Source organism: Capsicum annuum, chromosome 3 (assembly GCF_002878395.1).
Source record: "Capsicum annuum cultivar UCD-10X-F1 chromosome 3, UCD10Xv1.1, whole genome shotgun sequence".
NCBI lineage: Eukaryota > Viridiplantae > Streptophyta > Magnoliopsida > Solanales > Solanaceae > Capsicum > Capsicum annuum.
Window position 1 is genome coordinate 18,226,898 of NC_061113.1, and position 12,717 is coordinate 18,239,614.

The following is a 12,717-nucleotide window of genomic DNA, read 5'->3' on the forward strand; positions in this document are numbered from 1 at the left end:
ACCCCCCTTTGATGGTTTTTTTCTTTAATTATTAGTAAACTAGTACTTAATGTGAGAAGGTATGTAGTGGATTTTAAATTGTAATAGTGAGGTTATGGCAGGATTGTGATTGTAGGTAGTAGTTAAGTGAAGTGAAGTATTTGGGTTGATTTCCCACTTTGATGGACTAGTGTAGTATGTGGCCTGCTTTACCGGAGGTATATAATTAAGGTTAGACAACAGTCTTGAACTTTAGACGGAGTTTAGGTGTAGAGTGTAGTGGTGAGAATAATATCTTAAGATTAATGAAGCATGTTTTGTAGAGTAATTAGAAGGCATGATGTGATGTGAGAAATGACCTAGGTTGATGATTTATGAAAAGTTTAAGTGGTAATCATAAGGTATATATGTACATGAGGACTAGTGTTAAAATGGTGAATTGTGGTTGAATCATTAAGTGGATAAGAACTTGAGTATATGGGAATAAGTTGAACCCCTGGTAGCAGGTTTCTAAATAAAGTTTTATATGTATAAGTATTTTATGAACCTAGATTTAATTCTTGAATTTTGTAGTATGGAGAAGTCTGGGAAGATGTTATATGGTGCTCTCTAGAGTTGAATTGAGGAAAAAAATAGGTAGGCAATGTGAACCTTGGGTATGGTTTGACAAATTTTTGTGAAGTTGTAGGTTATGTGATTAGAGGTGTAATAATAGTATTCAAAGGAATTGAAGATGGAGCATTAAGTAGTTAGAAGCGTGGATGTCTATGCTCATGAAACTGTTAGTCGTAAGTTGATGACTTTAGGAGTTAGAAGAAATTACGATTAGTGTCCCTGAAAGGGGATGTCCTAGAAAATAATTTAGTGTCTTTGTATTAAAGATTAATGAGAACGGTTTGTGTTCATGTATATACTGATACCCCTCTTTTTGTTATAAGGAGTGTGAATGAGTATGCTCATAAGAGTGGGAGTTGTAGAGTGATGGCTCTAGAGGCTAACAAAAGTTAAAAGTAGCATTTACAGAAAAGCAAGGCCTTCAGAGTATAGTTCTTCAGGGAGAGTTTAGAGTTTAAGTGTGTGGTGATGCCTCTTTTACGTTAAGAGTTGTGGCTATAGATTTGATAAGGGGATATGTCCGTAAGTTTAGGATTGTGACTTTGTTCTAAGGGGGAGATGGAGAATTAAGTTAGTTCCCAAATTTTTCTCAATATGGCAAGTTGCGGGGAGGAGTCAGATAAATCTATTCCTACTCAAGTATACTCCTCCTACTTCTATCTCAAAGATTATTCTTCTAATGTCCTACATCATGTATTTAAGTCCTGCCTATGTCTAAGGTTTATGCTCTCTATTGTAACACCCTGCAAAAATTGTCCATACGTTAGCTCTTGGTAATATGCTCTTAGAGTTAAAGACTAGAAAGTTTTTTTGTGTGTCAAAGAGACTTAGTCTCATTTTTGACTTCCAAACTGAGTAAAGTTTACTATATATATATATATATATATATATAATTTCCCTAATTATGACTTTTTATGATGTGGAAAATTGAATGAGATTTCTGTCGATATAAGATTCGTCAAAAACGGACACTCGGTGAAGAAGTTAGAGCGATTTTAGTACTCAGTATTCTCGATGGACAAGCCATCACGTCGCGCCAAGACCTTAATCTGCAATTATCAATTTCCAGAGGGTCACCACGATAGCACTGCGTCATAGTGAACCCTAGATCCATATTTTTCAAAACCAGGAGCTCATAGAGATTAGATCGCATCGCGATGGGTATAGCGATGAACCCATCGCCGCGACCCGGTGAAGCCTTATACGACGTAACTATTGTGAATTTTAAAAATATAAAGGGGTAGTCTAGTCTTTTGCCCACATACCAAGTCGTGAAAACAAGAGATTTAGGGCATTTTTGAGCAACATAAGCCTATCTTTCATCAAATTACTCAAGAGCACTCCCAAGGGTTTCAAACTAAAAACCCAAATAACTCAAGATTTAACCGTGGGTTTTCGAAATTGATTGAAGATTTGGAATTTCCAAATCATAGGCTTCAAGAATCAGTCACTAATTTCCTACTTTGAGGTACGAGGGGTTTTCCTAAAATCTCATGGGCATAGAAATCGTATTTTAATTATGTACAAGGTTTAGAAATCATGATTTTAATGAATGGGTTTCTGATTTATGAATATAATCATGTTTTAGAACATTTGATGGAATTGTTTTGTTCTTTAGGACTTTCCCCAAATTGATTTGAAATTATATATATATGTAAGCATGTGTTTTAAGGTTGATGATTGAATTGAGAGCATGACTCATGAAAAATCCCTCTCTTGTTATGATTTTTCTTTACTTATGATATGCTATAAATTGTTTTGAATGCATCTTGAAAAGCATGATATGAAATGTCTTGAGTAAAGTTATATTTGGATTATAATTTTGATTCAAAAGAGAGGGTTGTTTATGTGATGAATGTTGAACATAATCATATAATGAAAAGAGTTGCATGATTTGTTAAAGATTACATGACCACCCCTTGTCTATTGAAAGAATGAGAATTTTTGTATAGCTTTGACTTATATTTACGGAACATGAAATCTCTTATATAAATTGCATGTTTGGGTGGTATAAACTATATTTTAATAAAATATCATGCTTATTGTATTATGGCTCCAAAAACATGACTTGCAAGTCTTGGTATGACGATACCAATTCAGACAAGGCAATAACAGACACAGACTAATATAAAAATCAGACTTTCATGATTTAGACTTCAAATGATGCATGTTTAGAAAAATATAAAAGTAGTCTTAAAGAGATGTTAGGTGGTTCCCCGAAGAAGGAAAGAGTTCAGAAAACTCATTGCCCAGAATCATGAGTTGCCAATTCGGGTACATTATATTACGCTAACTTAGTGCCCTGTGGTTTATCAGACTCAGATCACTCCAAGCCTTGTGGCATACTTCGGTTGGGGGCTTCCCCACTGAGTCAATGGTGGATTCCATATAGCCTGTGGAATATCAGACTTGTAGGGGAGTGCCACCTAACTCAGAAGTAATTCAAAGATAAGAAAACTGCATTGACAGAAAGTTTTATGATTATTCAAGAAATGCCTAAGTGTTTTGAACCATATCATACATGATATTTTATAATTTGATCTCATCTATTTTATATGTATAAATTTATTATTTTGGATTTCTTTGTGTACCAGTACAACTGTATTGACCCCCCTACCTTCCAAGTTATGAGGTACAATCTAGGGGTCCTGATAAGCAGTAGAGTTCCTCAGCTGGATGTGTAGAGTTTAGTCGGTGAGCCTTCTATATTTTAGAAGGCCTATTTATTTCCATACATTTATCATTAGTCACGTAGTAGAGATTTCGCAGACGGTTTTTAGGTGTTGTTAGATGGTTTTGGATTTCATTTTCCATTTTTGAACTTGTATCAGACTTATGACCATGATTTCGTTTCGCTATATTTTTTTCTGCATTTCCTTAATTTTGTATGAATGGTGTATATGATTACAAGTTAGAAGGGCATCCGGGCCTTCATGGTTTAGGATGCTCGTCATGGCCAGGGCCTTGGTTCGGATCGTGACAAACTTGGTATCAGAGCATGGTTCATCATCCTAGGGTGTCTACAAAATCGCGTTGGGTAAAATCTTGTTTATAGGTGTGTAGCGCGCTACACTTATAAGAAGAAGGCTACTAGGCATTTTGGAATATTTCTCTTCTTTGTGGTTTAGTTCGTGCTTCAAACTCTGATATTTCCCCTAATCAATGATCTCTTGTGTTTCAAAAAAACAATCATGCTTCCCCATCGCACTATCGATCAGAATGAACAGACAGATGAGGTCCGTCCCACTCATGGGATGAGTACTCGAAACATAGCTAAAACTCCGGAGCTTGATGATAATCTGGGAGTCCCACCTACTCAGATCAGCCCACCTAGGGCACCCAGAGCTCCTCAAATGGGGACTAACTGCACTCAGCCTCGCGAGAGAGAGGTGTCTAATTCAGAATTCAGGCAGTCTATTCATATACTTGCACAGTTGGTAGCCACCAAGACTCAACGGTCAGAGGATGTTGGGTTTTCACCTATTACATCTGAGGCTACTAGGGTGGGTCAGTTCATGAGAATGAACCCGCCCAAATTTTTTGGCACCAAGGTAGGCGAGGATCCATAAGAGTTTGTGGATGAAATAGAGAAAATTTTCAGGGTGATGCATGTAGACCATGTGGAAGGGGTTGAATTAGAAGTTTACCAACTTAAGGATGTAGCGAACTAATGGTATAACGAGTGGGAGGATGCAAAGGGTGAGAGTGCTGAGCCAATAGTTTGGGGCGAGTTCGTGGAAGCCTTTCTTGATCGGTTCTTTCCTATAGAATTGAGGGAAGACAAAGCTGAGGAGCTTATGAATCTAAAGTAGGGAAAAATGAGTGTCTATGAGTACACTCTGAAGTTCAACCAACTAGCCCGTTACACACCAGAGATGGCTGGTAATATGAGAGCCCGAATGAGGAAATTTGCATCCGACCTTTTAGATGACTTAGTGCTTGAATGTCAGGGAGTAATGTTGAACAGGGATATGGACTTTGCCAGACTGTCAGTCCACATACAGCAGGTAAAGGAGAAGAAAAAGAAGATTGCTCAATCTAGGGAGAAGGACAGGCAGGCGAAGAGAGCCAGAACAACGGGCCAGAACCATAGTCAGCCATAGAGTGGTAATTGGGGAAATAGATGGAAGAAGAAGAAGAATTGGGGTAATGCTCAGTATGCAGTCAGCGCCCCAGCGCCCAGACCTCCAGTAGATGGACGACCTCATAGTTTCCAAACTAATCATGGATCTAGGGCACAGGATACCCAGTCACAGGGCAGTGTGGCTCAGCATCATAGAATGTTTTCACGGTGTAAGACTTGCGGTAAGCATCATCTAGGGAGGTGTCAGCTGGGTTCACTGGTTTACTATTCAAGTGGTCAGTCGGGTCACTTCCAACGAGATTGTCCTTCTGCTAGAAGGAATATTGGGGGTGAAAAGTCTCAGGCAAACTCTTCCACACCACCATTGCCTCAGAAGGGTGCCACTTCAGCTGCCGGGAGTAGTCGCAACCGGCTATATGCTTTGTCCAACCTCCAAGAGGTGGAAGCCTTACCAGATGTAGTTCTGTTACAAATCTTTTCCCGTGATGTTTATATTCTACTTGATCCTGGGTCTACCTTGTCTTATATGACCCCTTATGTCGCTGTTGGTTTTGGGTTTGATCCTGATGTAATTTCAGAACCTTTCTCTGTTTCCACTCCTGTGGGTGACTCTGTTGTGTCTAGGAGAGTGTATAAAAATGAGTTGTATCTATTTTTAGCCAGAATACTGTGGCAGACCTCGTAGAGCTTGATATGATTGGTTTTGATGCTATCTTAGAGATGGACTATCTTCATTCGTGCTATGCCATGTTAAGCTGTAGAACCCAAAGAGTCACCTTTTCTTTTCCGAATGAACCAATGATAAAATCGGAGGGGTATTCTTTAGCACCTAGAGGGAACTTTATATCTTACCTCAAAGCCCGTAAACTTATTTCCAAAGATTGTTTGTACCATATTATTCAGGTTAAAGATTCTAATATCAAAAGTCCTTCTCTCCAGTCAATACCCGTGGTAAATGAATTTTTAGAAATCTTTCTAGATGATCTCCCAAGAATACCACCTGATAGAAAGGTAGATTTTGGTATTAATTTGTTGCCAGATACCTATTCCATCTCTCTTCTACCATATAGAATGACTCCTACAGAACTAAAAGAATTGAAAGAACAGCTTGAAAACATTCTAGACAAAGGTTTTATCTGCCCTAGTATTTCTCCATAGGGAGCACCTGTACTTTTTATGCGAATAAAGATGGTTCTCTACGTATGTGTATAGATTACCGCCAGCTGAACAAAGTCACTTCTAAAAATAAATATCCTTTTCCTATGATTAATGATCTCTTTGACCAACTTTAGGGTGCTATATATTTTTCAAAGATAGACCTTCATTCGGGATATCATCAGTTGAAAGTTAGAGAGTCAGACATTCCACAAACATATTTTTGAACCAGATACGATCATTACGATTTCTTACTCATATCCTTCGGGTTAACCAATGCCCCTGCAACTTTTATGGATCTAATGAAAAGGGTCTTCTATCAGTTGCTGGACTTGTTTATTATAGTTTTTATTTAAGATATTTTGATCTATTCTAAGAGTGACGGGGATCATGCCAAGCACCTCTGAATCATCTTTCAGACTCTCAAAGATCATAAGTTGTATGCAAAATTTTCCAAGTGCGAATTCTGGCTTAATGACGTTGCCTTCCTGGGGCATATTGTATCTAGTGACGGGATTAAGGTTGATCCCCAAAAGATTGAGGCAGTGAGAAAATGGCCCAGACCTACAATTCCAACCGATATTCAAAGCTTCTTGGGTTTGACAGGGTATTACAGAAGGTTTGTAGAGAGTTTTTCTTCCCTAGCTGCACCACTTACAAAGTTGACTCAGAAAAAGGTGAAGTTTGTATGGTCCAACTCTTGTGAGAATAGTTTTGAGAAGTTGAAAGACAAGTTGACAACTGTTCCTATTTTGACCCTTTCGGAAGGAACAGAAGGTTTTGTTGTGTACTGTGATGCATACCAAGTGGGACTTGGGTGTGTTATCATGCAGCACGGTAAGGTAGTGGCTTATACATCTAGAAAATTGAAGGTGCATGAGTGAAACTACCCCACCCATGACTTGGAGGTAGCGGCTATGGTGTTTGCGCTTAAAATATGGTGGAATTATCTTTATGGGGTGCATGTTGATATATTTACTGACCATAAGAGTTTACACTATGTTTTCTCACAGAAAGAATTGAACCTCCGGCAAAGGCGTTAGTTGGAGCTTTTGAAGGATTATGACATGAGTCTGAACTATCATTTGAGCAAGGAAAATGTAGTAGCAGACGCCCTCAATAGGTTATCCATGGGAAGTCTTACTCATGTTGAGGAAGGGAAGAGGGAGATGGTGAAGGATATTCACTGGCTTACGAATCTAGGGGTACGACTCTTGTATTCCAAAGATGGGGGAGTGGTTGTTCATGAGGTAGCTAAATCTTCCCTTTGTACTGAAGTTAAAGAGAATCAGGTTGAAGACCCCATCTTGATGCAGATCAAGAATGATATGGGTCAGCAGAAAGTGATGTCTTTTGAAATTAGTGGCGATGGGATTTTGAGATATCAGGGTAGACTATGTGTGCCTGATATAGATGTGTTGTAAAAGAGAATCCTTAATGAAGCTCACACTTCGAGGTATGTTGTTCACCCAGGTTCTACTAAGATGTATCATGATCTAAAAACTATATACTGGTGGAATAATATAAAGTGTGATGTGGCTAATTTTGTTTCCAAGTGTTTAAGCTGCCAACAAGTTAAAGTAGAGCATATGAGGCCAGGTAGTACTTCCCAAGAGATAGCCTTGTGTCAAGACCCAAACTAGGGCCTGGCCGTGATGGACATCTCGAACCATGAAGTCCCGGAATGCCCTTCTCTATCTGGTAATCATGCACAACATTCATATAATAAAAGAATACCTAGAAATATAATCTTCTATGAAAACATGGTTAATTCTGAATTCAACATAAGTATGGAAACTGTAAATCAACTATATCTAAATAACATCTGACTTAGTCTGCGAAATCTCTACTACATGAAAATTTGATAACTGTCTGAAACTGGGACAAAGCCCCCAGTAGACCAAAACTGAAATAAGTGACATAATCTAAAAAGACAGGCCTTTTGGAATAGAGAAGGTTCACCACTACACAATCTGATCAACTGTCTGAATTATCTACTACTTATCTGGACCCCTAGATTGAGTCTTAGAACCTGAGAGGTAGGGGGAAGGAGGGTCAATACATATGTACTGGTACGCAGAGCATATCCAAAATAATTATTTATTATTCAACATATATCAGAGCAATTTAAAAAAGTTAATAAGTATATCATTAGTAAGAATTCATATGGGCATTTTAAAGACTCTCTAAAAATCATCTCAACTTTGAGAAATCTGTGTTACTTCTGTTCTAGGTGGTATACCCTACAACTCTGAAAAATCCCATGGGCTATACGAAAACTGCCATTAACTCGGCAGCGTAGCCCTAACCTAAGTGTGCCACAAGGATCGAAGTCTCTGAATCTACTACACCACACTGCCATCACCAGCGTACAATAATAATCTATCTGTATCAAAAAATACAGTTTCAGGATAAGAGTTGCTTGAACTAATGTTTTCTTTGGGTAACCACCTAACCCTCTTTAATCCCCTTTTTAAAACTCTATCAAAACATGCAGTCTCTGAAAACATGCTCTGAAAATATGCTCTGAAAACATACTCTAAAAATATACTCTGAAAACATAATCTGTTATGGCATAAATACATACGGTATCGTCATAGCATTGACTTGCAAGTCACATCTCTGAGCCATTATTAGTCTATCATAAATCTCTATTTGCAAAACACAAGTTTTGGGACCACCATTTCAATAATTCAATTCAAGAAATGTTAGGTGTCCCCGAAGAAGGCACGAGATCAGACAAATCATTGCCCAAAATCATGATTTACCAATCTGGATATATTATATTACGCTGGCCTAGGGACCTGTGGTGTATCATAATCAGACCACTCCAATCCTTGCGGCACACTTGGGTTGGGGGATTCTCTACCGAGTAAATGGTGGATTCCATATAGACCGTGGAATATTAGACTTGTAGGGGAGTTCCATCTAACTCAGAAGTAATGCAAAGATCAGAAAACAACATTGACAGAAAGTTTTATGATTATTCAAGAAATGCCCATGTGTTTTGAAACATATCATACATGATATTTCATAATCTGCTCTCATCTATTTTATATGTATAAATTCATTATTTTAGATTTCTTCGCATACCAGTACAACTGTATTGACCCCCTACCTTTCAGGTTCTGAGGCACAATCTAGGGGTCTTGATAAGCAGTAGAGTTCCTCAGATGAAAGTGCAGAGTTCAGTCGGTGAGCCTTCTATATTTCATAAGGCCTATTTATTTTCAGACATTTATCATTAGTCATGTAGTAGAGATTTCGCAGACGGTTTTCAGATGTTGTTAGATGGTTTTGGATTTCATTTTCCATTTTTGAACTTGTATCAGACTTATGACCATCATTCCGTTTTTCTATATATTTTTTTTCCGCATTTCCTTAATTTTGTATGAATGGTGTATATGATTACAAGTTAGAAGGGCATCTGGGCCTTCATGTTTTGGAATGCTCGTCACGGCTAGAGCCTCGGTTCGGGTCATGATATCTATAAAACTCATGGCATGTTCTGGCCTCCAAACTATAAGCAAGAATATCCCTCTATGATCCAATATTAAATGTATTCAAGTTCTATGCTATGTTGCTCATGATCCAAATTTATGTCTCACATCATGTTTGGTACTAAGAAAATATATTTTAATATTTTGTGGAATCATTTTATGTCGGTATTAGCCAAAGTGATAAAATTTATGTTAACTCCTGGAAAATTTCAGCACTTAGAATGAGAAGCAATCACTTTAAGTGAAATCCTTTTCTTAGTTGTTAATGACATAAATTTTGGCTTTATGCCATATAGCTCATGATATGTGCATCCATATTTCTCTTATTGTTCTGTCCTAAGGAAACCATATTGTGTTGTGTTCGTGCCGAACGACTCTTTACTTATGATCCAAACAGTTGATATAGGAAGTACTTCGTGTTTATTTTATCGTATCTTCATTTCATGTCCCTCCTTGAGTTGTACAATAATTATAAGTTATGATTTAACAAGTATTACTTTAATTCATGATGCTTATGCTCAGGTCCTTCAGTGACCCTCCGTATGTTAGTATAATGGTTGTTATGGAAGCGTGGTGATGTTTTAGGTAGAGTAGATGATGTTGAATGTAAAAGTTTCGATATGATTTCTTTAGCAAAAATTATAGGAGAGAGGGGAAAAGAAGGAGATGAAATTTTGTTGTGTGAAATAGCTAGGAAGGAGAAATGTGGCAAAATTTTTTGTGAGAGTGATTGAAATTGTTGGTCTTAGTTGGGAGATGCATGAAGTGGGTGTAGTAATGACAATTTTGAATGTTGTGATTGATGAAAGCTCAACTCAAGTACTATGTGGATTAGTATTCCTTGAATTAAAATCCAAGATTGTTTGATGATACTGATAAGGGGAAGAAATATTCTTAAGGGGATGTATAGTACAGGGACCTGTAGCTTAAATTACTACCTTGTTACTCCGAGTTATGCTTCAACATAAAAACTCTTTACATTGGGTGTCAAACTCTTATGGTTAGATGTGTGATTGGATAATTATAAATTGACGAGTGTGAAGTATGCTATTTATTGTTTGGGGTGTAGACAATTAATACCTCTAAGTTTAAGTCTATTCGTGGTACCGTGTAAGGTAGAGAATGCTTCTAATCCTATCTTCCGTGAAATCTTATTCCATTATTATTACCAATATAAATTGGTCTATGATCATCAAATAAACCCCTACCTTATGTTGTCATGATTATGATTCATAGAACTCATGTCCAAGATCATCCCTATGTAAAATCTCATTATCCCATGTTTCGTGCTTTCATGTTTCATTAGGGGTTATCATAAAGCTCGTTTGATGCCTTTGCATATTTTCTTAGGGAAAAATATTCAATGCAAGGTTTCGTTCTTTATTATACACTTATAGAGTTTCAAAAAGTCCCTACCCATCATTTGGGGATGAATGATCCCAATGGGGGAGATAATGTAACACCCCGCATTTTCGAGCAAGAATGTAGACTATCATTCCTCGCGTCAATGTTCCAAAAGCCTTTCTATTGATTGAGTCTTGATGAGCGTCTAAAATTTTTTTGTATTTTTGTTCTAGAAAGCCACCATGAATCCCCCCACATCGCAGTGGAAATAGTGATGAAAGCCTCACCGCATCGCGATGAAGGCCAATTCAGCATTTGTGAAATTCCAGAAACTCATCGCATATGCACCGCTTCATGGTGAACCCTAAATTGGCAATTGTCACAATCCAGTGAGTCACCGCGATTTCACCACGTCGCGGTGGGTATCGCGATGACCCACTCAGTGCGTCGCGGTAAGCTTAACAAATGGGATTCTTCTGCAACTTTTAAGTCTGAGGGCAGTCTCATCTTTTACCTACAATTCCTAATCGTATTAACTTGTGATTAAAGCATTTTTAGGGCAGAGTATGCCCATTTTTACTTAAATTTCTCAAGAACAAAAATCCTAACCTCTCTCCCAAAGATCAAGAGCTCATCCCTAAGATCAAGAATTCCAAGAAACGAATCAAGATCCGGATTCCATCTATCAAGATCCGGGTTCCATATTTTCAATTTTATAATCTAAGGTATGTGGGACTACTCTAAAAATCTTGGGAATAAGTTTAAATATTTTATCAATATTAAAGATCCTCAATTATGATTTATAATGAAGTATTCAATATGATTTTCGAAAAGTATGCATCATGGGACTGTTTTGCTGAAAACAATGGTTGTCTTGAATTACTTTTCATGAAAATTGAATTATAACTATATGTATGTATGATTTCGTGTATTTTTTAAAATTGATTGAGAGCATGAGTATGAATTCCCTCTCTTGTTGAGAACTCAATTTTACATTTTTCTTTGTGAATGAGTTGAAGTGCATGCCTTAAGATTTAAAAGTGATCTTCTCAATATCATGGTTTTTGACATGGTTTATAGATGATGAGAGGGAGTTTCTTGTTATTGCTACATTATTGTTTTAAAGGAAAATAATTGCATACAATTGAATAAATTGACATGATCACCATATGCTTTGAATCTTGCAAAGAGAGGTTAACTGCCTAAGTGTTCTTGTGATTTCAAAGTGATGACTTTATTGTGATGTTATGAATCTTGGGTATTCATATGCATGTTTTAAATTTGATGGGCTGTGAATTGGATATGTTATTGACTTACAAGTTAGGGTATGATGCCTTAACAAGATAAGTATGGAATGTTTTAAAAGTATGAAACATGCTTGTTTTAAAAAACTAAAAGTTGGGCTTAAGAGAGATAGTAGGTTACTCGAAGAAAGTACGAGTTGAAAGACTCTATGCTAGAAATCGTGATTTGTCGACACAAGGTTATGGTACCATGCTTTGTGATCTTGTGTACCTTGATTCATGTCATCCCAAATTGGGACTATGGTTTGGAGACATGCTTTGTGATCTTGTACACTACCATGACATGTTGATTTGATTGGGGATTTTGGCACCCTGCTGTGTGATCTTGCGTGTCCCCCTTATATATACTCTGATCCTTGTGGCAAACTTCGATTGGGGGCTTGACTGCCGAGCTAAGGGCGAATTTCATATAGCCCGTGGAATTACAGATTGTAGGGTGTACCATTTAGCTCAGAAGAATGACAAAGAGTGAGTCAAGGTTTTCAAGAGCTATTTTGAAATTATTAAATGTGCCCATGTATTTATTTACGTAATATTCACTGTTATTACGATAGGTTCTCATCTATTTTTGTATAAAACTTGTTATTTTGGGTTGTTTCACATACCAGTACATCTGTATTGACCCCCCTATATTTCAGGATCTTAGACAAAGTCCCGGGGTCCCGTTCAATAGTAGATTCGTATGTCAGAAATTGTAGTTGGTGAGCCTTCTGTATTTCAGAAAGCCTGGTGATTA

General features: G+C 37.4%; 1 protein-coding gene across 1 annotated transcript in view; it reads left to right on the forward strand.

Annotated features, from left to right (window-relative positions):
* The first annotated feature begins 4,412 nt into the window (after positions 1 to 4,412).
* The window catches only part of LOC124896592, a 45,140-nt gene continuing 36,835 nt past the window's right edge, over positions 4,413 to 12,717 (forward strand). The window contains exons 1-2 of the mRNA XM_047408175.1: positions 4,413 to 4,648; positions 4,718 to 5,143. Of these exons, the coding sequence (XP_047264131.1) occupies positions 4,413 to 4,648; positions 4,718 to 5,143 (662 nt within the window). The remainder of the gene's footprint in view (positions 4,649 to 4,717; positions 5,144 to 12,717) is intronic.